Source organism: Uranotaenia lowii, unplaced genomic scaffold (genome assembly GCF_029784155.1).
Source record: "Uranotaenia lowii strain MFRU-FL unplaced genomic scaffold, ASM2978415v1 HiC_scaffold_187, whole genome shotgun sequence".
Classification (NCBI taxonomy): domain Eukaryota; kingdom Metazoa; phylum Arthropoda; class Insecta; order Diptera; family Culicidae; genus Uranotaenia; species Uranotaenia lowii.
In genome coordinates this window covers 38788-57966 of record NW_026597932.1, presented here as the reverse complement: position 1 = coordinate 57966, position 19179 = coordinate 38788, and the positions used below count along the sequence as shown (strand labels likewise).

The 19179-nt window shown below is 36.7% G+C and overlaps 2 protein-coding genes across 2 annotated transcripts; both read right to left on the bottom strand.

The window, feature by feature from the left end:
* Positions 1 to 11578: 11578 nt before the first annotated feature.
* LOC129759547 (serine protease inhibitor 42Dd-like) lies at positions 11579 to 13092 on the bottom strand. Its single transcript, XM_055757013.1, has 2 exons — positions 12782 to 13092; positions 11579 to 12696 (listed from the first exon to the last, which is right to left on the bottom strand). Exons 1-2 carry the CDS (start codon positions 12908 to 12910, stop codon positions 11617 to 11619), a joined length of 1209 nt encoding a protein of 402 aa, XP_055612988.1. The 5' UTR covers positions 12911 to 13092; the 3' UTR covers positions 11579 to 11616.
* Positions 13093 to 15604: 2512 nt separating this feature from the next.
* LOC129759545 (uncharacterized) lies at positions 15605 to 18266 on the bottom strand. The gene is made up of 3 exons (XM_055757011.1): positions 17904 to 18266; positions 16680 to 16802; positions 15605 to 16617 (listed from the first exon to the last, which is right to left on the bottom strand). Exons 1-3 carry the CDS (start codon positions 18264 to 18266, stop codon positions 15880 to 15882), a joined length of 1224 nt encoding a protein of 407 aa, XP_055612986.1. The 3' UTR covers positions 15605 to 15879.
* Between the last annotated feature and the right edge of the window lie 913 nt (positions 18267 to 19179).

The window sequence follows — 19179 nt, the reverse complement described above, 5'->3', positions numbered from 1 at the left end:
CAAAAAAAATTACATTTTCGAATATTTTTTCTATAAAATAGACCACCGAAGTTAGAAAAAATGGTGGATTTTCCCCACTAAAATTTGCAGAACTTTAAAATTATTTCAAAGTCTTCCATTAAATTGTTCAAGCCAGTGCGTGTAGTTTAAGCTCCTCATTACAATAAAGTGATCAAAACACAATTTTTATATAAAACAACAATATTTTATTGGCATTTTAGTAAACTGATTTAACAATCATTTATTGATGTTAATTGTTCTTCATTAGAATTGTATATGATAAACCGGTTGAATTATTTATTTTTTTAATTATTGGCGAGTATATGGGCTGAGCCCGTCATCCCGGCTATCTTAAAATTATCCTACATACAGTTGTCTTCTTAATAATAGAATGTAAAGATTTTTGATTATAGATAAACTTAAATTGAAATCAATGACACTGTTAACACTGTTTATTTCCTTTATGAACCTAAGGGCTGGCTCGTTGCGACTGTAGTTTGTTCGGCGATTCTCAGGAGCGTTAAGTCTTCGTCTTCTTAAGACCACATTGCTGGTGTTAGCTGTCAATCGGGAGCGTAGAAATGTTGAGTTGGTCAAACTGCGTTCAATTTTCATAAAGAACATCAGATCATTTATGCGATGTCGGTTCTCTAATAAATCCAAATCCAAAAGGTAACAGATGTGTTCGTAATCTGGCAAATTTTCTCTCCAGCCTAGATTCCTGACAGCGAATCTCACAAAGCGTTTCTGTACTCCTTCCAGTCTGCTTATATGGACATTGTACATTGGCCTCCAGACTATACTCGCGAAATCGAATTTAGATCTTACCAAACTGACATACAGGCTTTTGATAGTGTATGGATCTTCCAATTCCCCAGCAAAGCGCCGCACTACACCGAAAAGTGCAAGTCCATCCGATACCAAGTTATTAATGTGGTCTCTGAAACTTAATCCGGAATCCAAAGTGACGCCTAAGTCCAATACGCTGGTAACACTTTGAATGTCATCGCCGCCGAGGGAGTACCTGAACAGGATCAGAGTATTGCTTCTGGTAAACGAAATCGTTGAGCATTAGGAGATATTCACTTTTAGCTTGCATCCGTTCACAAAAGCAGAGAATGCGTCCAAATCGTTTTGAAGTTTCTTACAATCTTCCATCTTTTTTACGGGTAAAAATAATTTCACGACATCGGCGTAGATTAAAACGAATGAATCATTTAGGAAGTCAGGTAAGTTATTCATTAGCAAAATAAAGAGAAGTGGACCCAAGTGACTACCTTAAGGCACTCCAGAGGACGCTTTATAGGATGCAGATATAGCCGAATTTACGGAAACATATTGAAGCCTACCCTCTAAATAGGATTTTATCCAATGAAGGATATTTCCTCCTATACCAACATTCGATGATGCCTCCTGAATTTCATTTATGCCTGCTACATCGAAAGCTTTCGACATGTCCGTATAAACGCAGTCCCCTTGAAATCCTTTCACCATCCAATCCAGTAGACGAGTAGTGAACTCGCAAAGGTTTGTTACCACCGATTACCTCTTAAAAAATCTATGTTGACAAGATGAAATTTTATTTTTCAAGACTGGATACAACCGTTGATATATAATCTTTTCAAAAAGTTTCGGCAAAGCAGATAGTATAGCCACTCCTCTGTAGTTTTCAGCTAACGATTTGGAACCTTTCTTGTGTATAGGAGCAACTCGCGATATTTTCCAAATCGATGGAAAAGATCCGGTAAAGGGTGATACGGTCAAAATTTGGTAAATATAAACTTGACGTATTTCTTTCAATTTTGCATTTCAAAAACCTGAACACCCCTCATTTTGAAGGTGTGTGTGTGTGTAGAATGTTGCATCTATTTTGATTTTGGAATTCACTCTTCAGTTGTCAAAATGCCGTCCAAGGAAGAAGAGCAGCGTATCAAAATTTTGCTCGCGCATCGCGAAAATCCGAGCTACTCGCACGCAAAGCTGTTAAAATCGCTAAAAGTTGCCGAAACAACCGTTACAAATGTTATTAAAGTGTTTGGGGAACGTTTGTCGACAGCCAGGAAGTCTGGATCGGGGAGAAATCGAAAACCGGAATCCGCTGAGACGACAAAGAGAGTTGCTGGTAGTTTCAAGCGAAACCCTAACCTCTCTCTCCGAGATGCCGCAAACAAGCTGGGTGTATCGTCTACAACCGTGCATCGAGCCAAAAAAACGAGCCGGATTATCGACTTACAAGAAGGTATAGTGACTCCAAATCGCGATGATAAAAAAAAAATACGACGGCCAAAGCGCGATCCCGGAGGCTGTACACAACGATGCTGACGAAGTTTTACTGCGTGGTAATGGACGACGAAACCTACATCAAAGCTGACTAAAAGCAGCTTCCGGGACAGGAGTTTTATACGGCAAAAGGAAGGGGAAAGGTAGCAGATATTTTCAAGTACATGAAACTTTCAAAGTTTGTGAAGAAATATCTGGTTTGGCAAGCCATCTGTAGCTTGAAAAGCAGCATTTTCATAGCTTCCAGGACTGTCAACCAAGAAATTTACGTGAAAGAGTGTTTGAATAAACGTCTGCTGCCTTTCCTGAAGAAACACGGTTGTTTCTTACTGTTTTGGCCGGATTAGGCATCTTGTCATTACGGTAAAAAGGCCATGGAGTGGTACGCCGCCAACAACGTGCAGGTGGTTCCCAAGGACAAGAACCCTCCCAACACGCCAGAGCTCCGCCCAATTGAGAAATACTGGGCTATTGTCAAGCGGAACCTAAAGAAGACGAAAAAAACTGCTAAGAACGAGCGCAGTTCAAGGCAAACTGGCTTTCTGCGGCGAAGAAGGTGGACAAGGTCGCTGTACAAAATCTGATGGCAGGAGTTAAGCGTAAGGCCCGGCAATTCGGATTTGGAAAAGCGGAAGCCTAACTGAATATTTTTCCTAAATTTTATACTAATTAAACTTGAAAATGAAATTTAATTTGATTTTTTAAACAAACGATTTCACCGATTTACACGCGTTTTCCCTTGACCAAATTTTAACCGTATCACCTTTTACTTAGCGAATTATTAAATAGAACAAGGAGAGGACACTTGATCTCGTTGCAACAAGCCCTCAGAAAAATGTTTGGTATTCCATCGGGTCCAGATGATTTTCCGGAATCTAACTCTTTTAATCCTGTTTCGCTTTCATCAAGAGTCAAGCGCATATCACCTATTAAGGGATCATGTGGCATTGTAAATGAACATGATGTTTCCGTATTTTGATAGCTTGTTTCAAAAAAATCTGCAAATTTTATCAAATCAAAATCATGACAATCAGTTGAACACTCAGTATCTACCAGTTATACCTTTTAAAAGCTGATTTTTCTTCATTTTTGCACGTTTTTGCTTCAAGGCGACATTGTATTCATTAATAAAATATATAAAAAAAATTATGCAATCTTCAAAGGACCAAAAACTTCATAACATAGTGAAATAGAGGCCTTACAACATAATCAAAATGAAATTGGAATTCATTTTCGTTCTAAAACGTGTTTTTCTTTGAAATTCCTACCATTCTCATATAAATTTTCGATACAATCGTTTTTGTGACGTCACAAAAAAGCCAATATGGCTCTTGGCACTACCTTATTTAAATATTCCTTGAAAAAGCAGGTGATTCGATCTGTCAAATTTCAGAATCAGCCATGTTAATTGCTTCGTTGCGTTGGTTTACCTACCTCGCCTTCTAATTGTAAAAGTCAGAAAACCCAGTATTTTAATGACTTTGAGATTAACTTCAAAATTCGTTTAGTAATAATCAAAGAAGAAGAATTCAATTAAAGTTGCTCAACAATATTGAACTACTACCTTTAATTGTTTTTTTTTTGTTTTTAAAGTGGTTGAAATATTCAAATTTCAAAAACGAGTTCTTTCTTTTGATTTCACAGATCTGTTCATATAAAATATGGAAAAATCACCAAAGACAAAATTCACACTGTTAAGCAGTGCACTGAATTGTTCGTGTATTGTTCGATTTAGGTTAGAATAGACACTGTAAGAAAATTCTCGTTTGGAAACGCTCCTATCGTAAGAATCATGCAAGTTTGGAAAAAGTGCAAACTGGTTGAAAATTTTACAAAAAAAAATCTACACTATGTTCGCAAAGCATTGGAATAAAAAGACTTAAGATTCAGCTATAATCCATGCTATAAACAGTTAATATGTTTGTATTGTGTTAAGAAGTTTAAGTCAACTGTATTTGCCATTTCGATGTAACATTTGTACTGTACGTTCAAAAATCATGAAATTAAAAAAAAGCCTTAAATAATTTTGTGGTTTACGTTTTTAGAGCCAGTTCACTGGTGTTGGGAAGCAGTGGTAGAAATTTTGACACTTACGGCACATTTTGAAAATTTTGCCATGCAAAAACATTTTCAAGATCTGTGGCCTTCTAGTTTTTTTACAACACGTGTTGTATTTTCGCATGCTGTGATGCAAAAATAGCAATATTTCTATCACATACGGCTGAAATAGAAACAGTGTTGTAAAAAAATTCAACGCCCCACGATCTTGAAAACATTTTTGCATGGTAAAATTTTCAAAATGTCAAAATTTCTAAGACTTTTTCCCAACACCAGTGAACTTGCTCCTACTTTTTCTTTGGTAACAGTTAGCGGTTAACGATTAGCACTTTAAGTTTTAAGCGATAACTTTTTCGGCATATTTAGCGATTTTTTTTAGCGGTCGCTAACATTGACTAAGTTAGTGAACCAATTAGCGCCACTAATTTTCAGTTAGCGATGCCGAACACTGCCTATAGGTAATATTTTAATGACAATTTACAACTGATTCTGCACACAAATCTTCCCTCTCGCACGACCCGTCCAGCACAACAAAAACACCAATTGCGTTTCTCTGCAAGAAAAAGGATGCATTTCAATCAATTTTAAAATTCATTGATCGAATCAGGAATACCGAAATAGATAAAAATCACTCCATTTTTTCGCGAGAAAACAAACAAAAAAAACGCGACGACAGAAAAAAAACATGTATGTTTTCGAGCACGGCTTGCTGCGTTTTATTTTTTTGTGATTTTGTATCGTGTTTATCAATACATCTATTAAGAACTTGTTTTGCTATACTTGCTTGTTTTGAAATACAATAATTTACCTGACAATGCCCAAAAACGGGTAGAAAATAATTTAGCACTACCAGAAAACACCCAGAATAGGGTAGGTAGACCCAAAAAACAGACAACGGCACAACTGCCGAGCATTCGGAGGTTTCTGCTACCTAGTAGTAGCTTACCTAACCCGGACAATATAAGGGAGGGAAACGATACACATTCATCAATCGAAAACGTTCACTGAAGAAGGTAGTAAGTTGCTATCGAAATACTGGTATATGAACTTTTCATTTACCGTGGTTGAATTAAAAGGAATCTTTCGATTGCTTTGATTCAGTTGTTTTGCTATGTTTATGATGTTTGTTTTCAATTTTCAGTTCATAATTCCAAACGGTTCTTTCTATTTCAAAGAAGAAAACAAATTTTTGAAAAATGTATGGAAAGTGGAGCCAAATACAACATAATAACAGCGTGTTCTCACGAAATTAGCTATTATATTATTTTTTTCCCATTTATTTAACATTTCTTTTTTGAGACATTTTTTTTTCTCGGGATGAATAAACCAACTTGGTTTAAAATCCATAAAAAACAAGAAATAAAAGACATTTTTTGTCATTCCTTTTCTTTTGTTTGTATTTGTTTTAGAGTTTTGTGAAATTTTTGTGTATTTCGTCATTTTTGAGTTCCTCAAATTTTTTTGAATATTGTTGTCATATATTATCAATATTCAAGAACGTTAAAACAAAGTTGTGATGTTTGTCACTATTGTGTAGATCCTGTAAAAGTTAAAATCGAACGGGGCTTGTATAATCCTTCATCTGTTCAGTCTTCCGCAATTTTGAGGATTTTTAAGATTTCAAATTACCTTAAAAAAAGAAACAAAAATAACAAAACGCCCCTGGACGCATGCCTCGAAACCCCAGACAGGCCATGTGCAACAACAGCATGAGCAGAGATCACGATCTACGGTTTTCCCCCCATCGTCATCGTCGTCGTCGTCGTCGTCGTCGTCACGAAAGTCATTGATCGCCTTCCCACGCTGTTGGCACCTTAATTTTCTTCACAATCTGCCGTTGCTGCTGGCCCCTTGGGCTTCGTTTCGGATTTTTAATGCTGCTCTGTGGAGTCCACCAGCAATAACAGCCCCAAATTGTATCGGACTGGGGTTGAGCTATAGCGCCTTTGGTGAAATGGAGAAGGTAGACCGAGGTGGCTGGAGATGATAGAACGCTACAATTTTGAAAAAGGTCGATCTCGAAGAGGTCGGAGAGTGTGTTGTGTTGTGCAGGAGGTCGAAAACAAGCTTGCTGGCGTCAAAACGGTGTAATCGCTTTATCACTTGCAGCGAATCGTGACTTGAGTCATTGCCGGGGCAGGCGGTTTTTTAATAAGACTTAACAATATTTCATGCATTTGCGGCCTGGCATCTGCATGTTGGAAAGAGATTCGGGGCCACGTTTTTTTTCTCTGCCCTGTCGGATATAATTTTCCAATCGTGTTGGATATGAGCTATCGCCAGAATGCCGACAGCTTGGGTATTCAAATCGTGCAAAATTCACTCCGTAGGTGCCAATAATTGGCTGATTAGAGGAGTGATGCTTTCAAGCGCTCGAATTAGGAAATGGATCTGTTTTCTTCACTTCGTCGGATTAAATTATGGCTTACTTTTGAAATTGCCTTTGAGCGAAATGCTCTAAATTTTAGAAAAAGCCCTTACCTCGATCAGTTGATATCATTTTTATTGCACGATCAAGACAGACAAAATTTGGAATTTTTAAGTAAAAATTTTACATTATGGATAATATCTTTCTTTTTTGTGTAAACTCTTTACACAGCCTCTCAGGCTACAGACAAAGCATTTTTAACTAGTACTCCCATCGCAAAGGCTCCCATCCCATCCGTGGAACTTCGTGGTTGGATCGAAGCCACAAAAGGTCAAACCTCAATGATACCACTGTGGTTGGTGGCCAATTTACGGACTTGGAAATGAGGTATCTGTTTCCTTATACCTTTACCTAGTTGAGGTTTTCTTGAGGAGGGTTGAAGGTAAGTCAAAAGGTTACTTAACTCGATTGTTGCTTGAATGGGCATTCAGAAGGGCGGCAGAATTGCACGTGCATTTCACCACGCCATTCTTGCAGATCACTGTCTGGCATATGAAATATTTGCTTAACCTAAAATAAAAATAGAAATGTATGTAAAAAATTGTTATGTTATCAATAAAAAAATAAATATTGAATATCGAGGATCAAAAAATAAAAAAAAAATCGAAAAAATAAAAAAATGAGAAAATTGACGAAAAAAAACTTGACAAAATTATAAAAGTTTGAAAAATTGAATCAAAAATTAGGAATTTTGTTATTTTATTTTGATCGCCGCTGGGATATATTCTAATTTAATTTTTGGCATTTCGGCAGGTAATGAAATTCGTAGTTGAATCATTAGACAGAAATGAAAACTAGAGCGGTTTGGGTAGAAGATATCCTTGTCTAATAATTCTACTTTGAAGTTCGTAGCTCGCCGAAATGCCAAAAATTAAATAAGAAAAAATACGAAATTAAGAAGATTGAGAAAATTGAAAAAAGCGAGAATATTACAATATTTAGGAAAATCTAAAACATCAAGAGACCGACAATCTTTTTAAAACTTATGGAAAATCGGTACATTTCCAAAACCGAAAAATTAGAAAATTTTGACAATTATAAAACTATGGCATTTTAAAACCTCTTTTCATAATCTAAAATGAGTTAATCGAAAATCAATTGAGAAACTTAGATAAAATATATTATTTTAAAATATTTAAATATTAACAATATTAAAAAAAAAAATTAGAAAATTTCAATTGAATCTAAAAAATTGAGAAATATATTCAAATTTGAGGGATTAGAAAAATTTCAAAATTCAGAAAATAATGATATTAAAAAAAGATAATTTATCAAAATCAAAATAAAAAGAAAATTTACAAAAAATTCTAAGGCTATGGAAATTTATAAACGTAATGAGTAAAAAAGAAAATAAAAAATAAATTAGAAAATAAACAAAAATAGAAAATAAAGAAAATAAAATGAACTTAAAAACGAAATAATCAACAAGATTATTAGAAGCAACTTTGAAAAAATAAAGAAATATAGAAAATTTTATGAAGAATTATGAAAAATTAAATAAATTGAAAAGTTTAAAATTTGGAAAAAAGATAAAGTAGAAAATCGAGAAATAAGGAAAAAATGGAAAAAAAAAAATTAAAAAAAAAAAATTATAAAAACCGAAAAAATTATTAAAATAAGAAAAAAGAAAATATACATAAAATACGAAGAAAAAAAAAATCGAGATGATCCAGAAAATTAAGAACATGAAGATACTCAATGAAACCAATCATTAAAATTAAGAAGAGCAAGATATTAAGGAAAACTTTTTTAATTTTTTAAATTTTTTTGATTAAGTTGTTTTTATTCAATCAAAAAAATTAGAAAATCACAAAAAATCAAGAAAACCAAGAAAAATTAGAAAAACAAGATAATAAAGAATATCAGAAAAATCAAGAAAATAAAGAAAAACAAGAAAAACAAGAAAAACAAGAAAGTCAAGAAAGTCAAGATAATCAAAAATCGAGAAAATTGAGAAAATCAATAAAGTGCAAAAAATTCAAGAATGTCAGAAAAACAGAAAATCGATAAAATGAAAAAAAAAATAAAAAAATTAAAAAAATCCAGAACAATCAAAGAAAATTAAGAAAATTTAGATAGTCCAGAAAAATAATCAAGAGAATAATGAAAATCTAGAAAATCCAGGAAATCAAGAAAATTGATTAAATCCAGAAAACCAATAAATCCAAGAAAATCAAGAAAATCGCAAAAAATCAAGAAAATCAAGAATATCAAGAAAATTAAGAAAATCAAGAAAATCAAGAAAATCTAGAAAATCAAGAAAATCAAGATAATCAAGAAAATCAAGAAAATCAAGAAAATCAAGAAAATCAAGAAAATCAAGAAAATCAAGAAAATCAAGAAAATCAAGAAAATCAAGAAAATCAAGAAAATCAAGAAAATCAAGAAAATCAAGAAAATCAAGAAAATCAAGAAAATCAAGAAAATCAAGAAAATCAAGAAAATCAAGAAAATCAAGAAAATCAAGAAAATCAAGAAAATCAAGAAAATCAAGAAAATCAAAAAAATCAAGGAAATCAAGAAAATCGAGAAAATCAAGAAAATCAAGAAAATCAAGAAAATCGCATATAATCAAGAAAATCAAGAAAATCAAAAAAATCAAGAAAATCTAGAAAATTAAGAAAATCAAGTAAGTCAAGAAAATCAAGGAAATTAAGAAAATCAAGGAAATCAAGCAAGAAAATAGAAAAAACGAAAAAATTATTGAAATAAGAAAAAAGATATAAAAAATATTGTGGAAATCATTAAAATCATGAAATAAAGAAAATATACATAAAATATGAAGAAATGAAAAATCGAGATGATCCAGAAAATCAAGAAAATCAAGATACCCAATGAAACCAATCATTAAAATTTAGAAAAGCAAGATATTAAAATAAACTTTTTTAAATTTTTCAAGTTTTTTGATAAAGTTGTTTTTATTCCTAAAAAAAGTAGAAAATCACAAGAAAATCAAGAAAACCAAGAAAAATCAGACTGACTAGATAATCAAGAATATCAAGAAAATCAAAAAATCTAGAAAATCAAAAAAATCTAGAAAATTAAATACCAAATAAATGGAAAAACAAATCAAGTAAATCAATTAAATCGAGAAATAAAAGAATATCAAGAAAATCAAGAAAATCAAGAAAATCAAGAAAATTAAAAAAATCAAGAAAATTAAAAAAATCAAGAAAATCAAGAAAATCAAGAAAATAAAAAAAATAAGTAAATCAAGAAAATTAAGAAATTCAAGAAAATCATGAAAATCAAGAAAATCAAGAAAATCAGAAAATCGAAAATATCAAGAAAATAAAAAAAAATTAAGAAATTCAAGAAAATTAAGAAATTCAAGAAAATCAAGCAAATCATGAAAATCAAGAAAATCAAGAAAATTAAGAAAATCATGAAAATCAAGAAAATCAAGAAAATCAAGAAAATCAAGAAAATCAAGAAAATCAAGAAAATCAAGAAAATCAAGAAAATCAAGAAAACCAAGAAAATCAAGAAAATCAAGAAAATCTGGAAAATCAAGAAAATCAAGAAAATTAACAAAATCAAGAAAATCAAGAAAATCAAGAAAATCAGGAAAATCAAGAAAATCAAGAAAATCAAGAAAATTAAGAAAATCAAGAAAATCAAGAAAATCAAGGAAATCATAAATTCAAGAAAATCAAGAAAATAAAATCGAGAAACCCAAAAAATCAAGAAATCTGGAAAATCAAAAAAATTAAAAAATTAAAAAAATAAAAAAAAAATAAAGAAAATCCTAAAAATCAAGAAAATCAAAAGAATTTAAAAAATCATGAAAATCAAAGAATTAAAAGAAATTCAAAATGTTTAAAAGATATGTGTAAATTAAATAAATCAGTGATTTAAAAAAATTTAAAAAAAAAATCGCTAGAATCAATTGAAGAAAATCATGATAATAGAAGATAATCAAGGAAAATAAAAAAAAACTAAGAAAATCATGTAATTCAAGAAAATAAAGAAAATCAGGAAAATAAGTTCAAGACTACAACAAAATTTAACAAATCAAGAAAATTATCCAAATTTCAAATAAAACCAAATAAAATAAAATTTTGAATTATTATCTAAATTAAGGTCCAACTTTTGATTTACGAATTGTAAAATTATGCTGATTCTTTAGCGTTCCTCACAGCGACGACAGAACGGATTGGACGAACGAACCGGTTTCGTAGAACTCTGCTGCTGCAAGAGGTTAAAACCGAGAAGAGTTCGAAACCGTGAAAGGAAGACGCACAAAACTTCAAGGAAGGAAACGACGATTCGTCGCTCTCGATCTTCGCTGCGCTGTTGGCGGCATGGAATGCAGTCGGGCGCCAGCCAGTCTGTAGGACACCTGCGCGCAAAACGTTGCCTGTTGTTGGATCCTGCTGGAATGAGTAGGACTTATTCTTGCGGACAGTGCGGAAACCAAGCGATATCAAAACGTCGCATCGGTTTCGCGAAACTCAGAGGGACTCTTTTTTCGATCTTCTTAGTTGGTTGAAAGCGGGGCTCTGTATACTTGCTTTGTTGTTTCTTCTTTTCCATGTTGAGAGGTTTAGGTCGCACCTAATATGGAAGGTTAAGTTAAATGTATGTATATTCTTGGCAAAAGCCCTGGATTGGAGAGATTTGCAGCTTTAATTTGGTTTCATGTTCTTTGCCAGCTCCTTCCGTCCTTCGGTTGGTTTGAAAAACTTTTAACCTGAAAATACATACCAAGGATAACTGGTTTTGTAGAGTAACGAGAAATCAACACAACACGGATTCATATTTTGCCAATTATTGGTAGATGTTGTTCGAAGTACTAATAGTCGCAAATAATTTAAAGATATAAATAAATTCTATTTTACACTTCTAAATCACACTTCAACTAGATGAGCTGGCTTTTTCAGATGTCCCATGAACAAAATTTGTTTGTTGGCTTTCTTCACTATTACAAACAGGTAGGATCGTGCCACCTGAAACTTGTAATAACTGGGAGCGCTTCGCCGGTTGAAGCTACGAACAGCTGACGCACCGCCGGCCTCTGCTGTTTTCTCGTAGAACCGCATCCCTGCCCGGTGCATCACGGTGTCCAGCGATGAATCGTAGTCTTCGAAAACCCGGAGTTCACGTTTCGTGAAGAGAACCTCTAGGCCCATGCTCTGTCTTAGGAAGTCGGTGGCGTTGAACTCGGATTCTATCGTGAAAAGCGGCACTGTTATTTCTGCCTTTTTCATTGAGAAGTGGGCTTGAATTGCATCAAAGTGTCCAGGTTCCAGAGCCTTCATGATGGCTTCCAAGGAGGCCTCACGATCTGGTAGCATGATCCACATAACGGCGTCGCTTTGTTTCACAAAAGGTAACTCGAGGACTTCGATTTCTAGTTCCGGGATGCGAGAGAATCGGAATTCACCCCTCTTGAACATGGTCATGGTGGAGTACAGCTTCTCGATCATGCCGCTCCAAAAGTCCCTTGGACTGGTGTCTTTCGGGTCAAAAGCATGCGCAAACGGGGGTTTGAAGGATGCTGCACACAGGTGGACCAGCTGCAGATGTTTGTGTACATCACCGTTTGACATCATTCCGGTTACCACTCGATTGGTGTTGTAGGTGACGAAATGATTGGTCCTTCGAACCACTCCGTCGCGTTGATTGAAATCAAAATAAACGATAGTGGCGTCAAGATCATCTTTCATTACATTCCTCATGTGCTCAGCGGTGTCCCGAAATCCATTGACTATGATTCGGTTTCGCATACGAAAACCATCTCCCCCACCTCCCAAAGCGTAATGCAATTCTTTTTGATTGATGATGAATTCGGTGAAGTTCGTCGGCAGTCCAAACACTTCCTGTAATCGATTATGCGTTGCACCAGACGCTATCGCGTACAACATTGCAATGCTGTTGCGCAACACAAACGGCGCGACAACAATATTCTGCTCCGGATCGAAGGCGGCCTTGAAAACATGGAACAGAACGCACAAATATGAGTGAGTGGGTAATGAACTTTCTGCACTAGCAGATGATTCACTCAAAGCTTACCTTGTAAACACTCAAACTGAAATTGGTGTCCCCGTAGGGAAATCGAAGATGCCCGTCGACTAGCTGCCACGTGTTCATCCATGTAAGCAAGTAAGTCGTTACCAGCACACTCCATCTTACTATACGCATTTTGAATGTTGTTTTGTTTTGAAAAGTCACAAATCTCTCCTTAGAAAAAGCAAATTCAATTGATCCGCCTGACTAGTAATGTTCACCCTAGCAGTGATCTACTCGTACTGAGTGTCTGACTCCGCATCTGACAGCATCCTCGGACCGAGGGATTGCTGTCAAATGTACTAGTGCGGCTCACGCTTCTCGCGGCATTGATAACGAAGACCGCGTGATAAACAAATCCGCAGCACACATGGACGAACGGCTGAAAACCAAAGGCCGGCCACCGGTGGTCTGCGATAACTAATCAACTCAATCCGTCGCCGTCATCCACAATCCTGTGTTGATTTCGATTCCGCCGAGGGGGAAGAATCGGAACCGGCAGCAGCCGGTCGTAAAATACAATCTCGGCAATTGTACGTTATGGGGGGTTATGGTCCATCCACACTACACCCGATTTGCACCGTGCTGATCCATCCATCCATCGGGGGTCGACGATGCGGTGCTGATGATGACGCAGATGTCATCGCACACATTGTTTGGGATCATTTCAAAAATAGATCATTGTCCGGTTTGTATTGGTGTGACCCACAAGTACCTATCGCTCCACTTGCAAATTGTAAATTACGGTTGATAGTTATGCTGGATGCAATGGATTCACCGTATCAGCGAGAAGGGTGGGAATAAGCACATCGAGAGGATCAATCTAGGTGTGATAAAAATAGATCCTTGAAATTATTCAATTTCAGGTCAGTGACGTTATGTGGCATGTCACTGATTTGGTGGCAATTCAATGTGATGCGACTGGAAATATTCTTTTCAATTGTTTTTAACACTGTCAAACTATAGTTTCAATATAAATCACCCAATTCATACACCTATATACATAACTCATTAATTAATATATTTTTTCTGACGACTCTTATTAAAGTTTGATTTAAAAAACCTAAGCTATGATTCGGAGGCTGAGACTAAAGCCTCTCAGGCATAATGCAATTTTGGGATACCGTCATAACTATGTCCTGCGCCCCCCAAGTAAACGAAACTCGGGAAAAGGCAACTTGAAGTGGTTTGCTTTGTATATAGTTTCATTAGGTATGTGTCGTTCTGAAATTAAATGATCGCTACTGAAAAAACTTTAATAAGACGGTAAAGATACAAAGTGTTGGCACCTCAGAATGGATCTTTCAAAGAATATTTAATATAACAAATGAATTCCATACAAAAGATTTTGTTGAACCATGCAGCTGATTTTACAATTGGATACCTTTCCTAATCAGGCCTCTAGGATTAATCAGGAGTTCCATTAGGAAACTTGAGCAGGAGAATAGGTTTCAATTGGCCACATCATTTAGCAAAATGATTTCTATGCACCCCCAAACAATCAGCGTGAGATTTGTGGAGGGATGGCGTACAGCCGGTCTCCTCAAAACAAATCATCACATGTGCTGCACTTGTTTTCCTCTATCGACAACATGGACTTGGCCGGCGTCGTAATTGGTTATTTCGAAAGTAGGAGATCCCCAAGACTGTACAGTGAGATTGTATTGCTTGTTCTCATCTATCTTCATTTGGTTCAACATGCAACATTGATTATCTCGGGCCAATCACGGAGTGCAACCATTATGCCATTGGCCAAAAAGGGCCGCAGGTGGACCGTAGTTGACAGCAAGCTCAAGCTCAAGCTACTGACAAATCTTTACCAAAAATATGACCCAAATAACATCGATTATTCAACAAGATTCCTAAGCCTCTTTGAAACCAAAAATTACTTTATTTATTCATTTAAGTCTTTGACTGCCGTCATACAGACCGAGTGTTAAAATTAACTTATGTTTAAATTAAAGTTATGTTAAAGCTAGAGAACGTCACGGATTGCATATTCAAACATTGAAGTCAAACAAGTGAGACACATCGTTGAAGACCTGACAACATCGATCAAGCGGGTGGTTTTGTCCAAAAACAGTTCTGCTTCTAGGTAGCCAGACGGTGGTTTGGTTGCGCAAACGGCGTGCAAACTCACAAAAGAGCGCACCTTTGTGCGTAAGGCGGTAGCCTTACGTGGTCTCACCACTGCATAACAAAGAAATTCTTTCTTAATTCGTTCGATTCGTTCGATGTGAACAGAGTGGTAGGGTGCCCAAACTGGTGCCGCATATTCCAAGACACTTCGCACTAAAGAGCAGAACACTGCCTTGAGAGCGTATGGGTCCTCGAAGCTCGAATTGTTTCGTCGCAGGAATCCAAACATAGCGAAGGTTTTAGCTGTTGTTGTCGTGATATTCTGATTAAAAAGCTCGAATTGTTTCGTCGCAGGAATCCAAACATAGCAAAGGTTTTAGCTGTTGTTGTCACGATATTCTTATTAAACGAGAGCTTCTGATCAAAGGTTACTCTTAGATCCTTAATGGTGTCAACTCTCTCAAGCGGAGTATCACCACTTGCACTTATCGACGTTTACTTCCATCCCATGTTTTCCACACCATGCAAGAGAAGTTATCTTGAAGCGCATCACAGTTCACTCTCGAATTAATGATCCTGTGGATTTTCAAATCATCTGCGAACAGTAGTTTTGGCAATTGAAGGAAAGTTGCTAGGTCGTTAATGAAAATCACAAAGATAAGCGGTCCTAAGTGACTTCCCTGTGGAACACCAGCCGGCATATCGAAATTAGTAGAATGAATACCACAAATATTTATAAAGTCATGACGATGTAACAGGTAGGAATGCAACCATTTGGTTGCCCATTCCGGGAATCCGTAGCGCTTGAGTTTCTCCATCACGACCATATGCGGCACTTTATTGAAGGCTTTGGCAAAGTCAACATATTGCTATGGAAGGTTTCTTATGATCGTCGCCACAAAATAAATGATCGATAAAATAATGTTAATTTTCTATATTGGCAACATTTTATTTTTTTCCCACCCAATCTCCCGATTACTCCGGTCACTTTTCTTGGAGTGTAGTATTAAAATTTCACTTACGGCTCACTTCCGACTGGCACCTTCCTGGGGAACCATACATGGTTCCACTGGCTGCCTCGTACCTGCCACCATGGCGTTCGCCCGCCTGGCCATGCGGCTGCTGTAGTTGTTGTTGCTCTGCTGCTGGTGCAGCACTTCCAACGCACTCGGGGTGCGGCCGGTATCCGATGGCGAAGCACGACATTGCCGTGCCGGATGCCGTTTCGGGATCAGCTTTCTCGAAGTTGTGTCGCCGTAAAAGATACTCTGCCCCGGCGGAACGAACTGTTGTCTTTTCTCCGTTTGAGAGGCGCTAGAGCTGCCGGATCTCTTGCCCCGCGGCACCAGATGATTTCTCCAATACTTGGATTCGAGCGCGGTTGCTGCTGCTGGAAGTTTCACACGACGCTGTCGTGTTTCCTGTTGTCGATAGACCACCACTTGGGCGCGTCTTAAGCCGCTTACGGGAAAACACAACCCTGCCGTGTCTGCCGTCCTCGCTGGTGTCCATTCTTGAGCGTGCCAGGAGCTTCCAACGGTGCCACCTGGTTCTGTCGCGTCTGCTGGCGAAGCCTGATTTTTTTGACAATTCGCCCAATACGACACACAATGGTGACCATACTTCCGGCTGCTGGGGCGTCGCAATATGTGCGCACGTGAGTGGTGATGAAGAGGTATTTTAAAAAAAGGTCGAAATGACCCTTTTGGTTTTTTCTTCAGCAGATGCTGTAATTCTCCGGAAAGAACGGTGCGGTTCCGCAGCTAGTGTGGAGTTGAAAAAGAAATTAATTTTCTTCAAACTTCTATTATCCAGAGTTTCTTACGTTCTCCGGGTTGCTAAGATCACGTGAAACCGGATTCCGCTTCCAAAGTTCCGCCTTTGCTGGCCGGATGTGGCAGCCGAAGATTCTCTTCCAAGAGGTACGGTGCCTTTCTTCTCCGGGAAACTGCTTATCAGCCACTCAGCCAATATCGTGGCTATTTTTTTCCACTTGCGCTCTCACCACCTTTTTCGAAACCCGAACATTTTCGCACGTCAACGCTCGGTCTGCCCGCTAAACGTTTTTTCAGTTCGCTGCTGCCAACTTTCCGAAACGAAAAAAAACTGACAACTCCCAGTTCGGAAAACTGCTTCGCTTCGAAAAGTTCTGTCAACGAACGGCCGAAATTGCTCCAAAATTTTTGCAGTCTGGGATGTTTCGAGTTTAAACGTTGCACGCTTAATATGTTTATGATGAGTTGTGGGTTTTTGTCACAAAGATGTTGCCATACGCTCGTATCATATCTATTTTGAGGTATATTTAATATGGATTTAATTCAAATGCAACAATATATTGGGTCCACCTGCAGTTTTTTATCAGTTATAGCGTGAAATTCACTGGTATAGCACATCAAGTTGGTCAACGTCAATCTTTTCCAGATAAACCCGTGCTAGACCTCGGCAAGTAACGGTGTAGCTGCTGAATAGAGCCTTTCGTAGATCAAAACTTCAAGCACTTTTTAAAAACAGCAGAGGATTGAAATTGGCCGGTAGTTTTCCGCACGATGAGGATTTCCAGACTAATGAATTGGAGAAATTGAAACGATTTTCCAACGGCTAGGAAAAACTCCTTCTGAGGTGGATCGATTGAAAATTAGACAAAGCGGTGTTGCAAACGAAACAGCTATTCTCGAAACCAATGACGATGGTATTTCATTTGAACCTGGACCTTTCGATGGATCTGAGAACGTTTAGCACCTCCTGATCGGTAAATAGAGGTTGCGGTAGCCTGGCGTCATAGTTCGGCAGGAATCAGGAGTTGACAAACTATATACGCTGCTGAAAAATTCAGCAAAAAAATCAGCTGATTCTCTGATACTGCTCGAGGTGCATGCGTGAAACGATACAGAAGATAGAACAGTATTTTTGAGGCGGCGGATGTTCATGAACTTGTTGCGTTCGATGTTTAATATGTATCGTTTAAAGGCAGAAAAACGAGATAAGATCGATTTGTTTTGATCAGATTTCTCCTTGAAGTAATGTTTCCGGGCTTTGCGAACAGAGTTACGGCTTCTTCGTAGTTCAGAGTTCCACCAAGGGAGCTTAAACGGCTTACATCGATTTGATCGTCTAGGAGGGATGTTCGCACGCAGTATATTCCAAAGTTGGTCATAAAAGGTTGGAAGTGCACTATCGATATCCAGATTGGCAAACACTGAGTCCAATTTTTTTCGGCTAACGAATCTATCACACGATCGGTATTGCGGTGCGTAAAATTTAAGCTACAAGTATCCGAGCGAACTGTCTCGATAATCTCTTCATAGGTATTGTCAATCAATAAAATTGAAGAATGATGATGTCGATCGGTGTTTAAAATGGCGATATGGCGTGGTGAACATAACATGACGTAACGTGTTACTTTGGGAGGCATCTTCTACTGCTGTAATGCTGTGGTAGTCCTCGAGTGCGTTCAGATTAGGTTTCCCCAAGTCAGAACGTTCTACATAAAACTCCATAAGTCCATATTTTTGCGGTGGTTCAATTGTCCAAAACAAGGTTAGCTAGACTGAAATGAGTAGAAACTTGTAGACCTGTTCAAAATAGTCTTCCACCTAGCAATTGGGCATTCCCATGATGACTTCTTTCTTAGAGATTTGAAACAAAATTCTGATTCTGTATTTTGATAGACCCCACAAGATGGAAAAAGACAGGTCATTAGATAGCAGAAGTAACCAAAGATGATAATGGAAAATCTGTCAGATAAACATTAAATCAGCTCAACTATGCTTAAATGTGTTGAGGAGTCTGTGAATAAACTTGTGGCGATGTTATATAAATTTAAGATCATAAATATTTTCGAAGATGATGGATAGTGTTTGGGTGAACTTGAGATATCAAAAGAAAGGAAAGAAAATACACCGTAAATATCATGAATTTTTCGAAAAAGTTTGTTGTGAGTTCATAGTTGTTAGTTTGAAAACGGTTTCTGAAATCTGAAATCATGTTAAACAGAATGGTTTGTCAAACTGATTTATGATGTTAACAGCCATAACCGGCCTACTATGTTACTCTCATATGACAAATAATTCTGTTTTATATTTAACATTGCATCAGCGCTGTTAAATAGCACAAACAATAACTTGGTCAAACGAATATTTATTCAACTGATTCTTCTTTTATGATACACATTATCTTAAGTATATAGGGTTAGTTGCCCTACTTTGGACCCTTTAAGCGGTGGTTTTTAAATAATCACGCTTTTCTCATAAACAAACGGGAGCTTTCTATCTTCAAAGAAATTTATTTATAGTTCATTATCTTATCTACAAGTTTCAATGAGAATT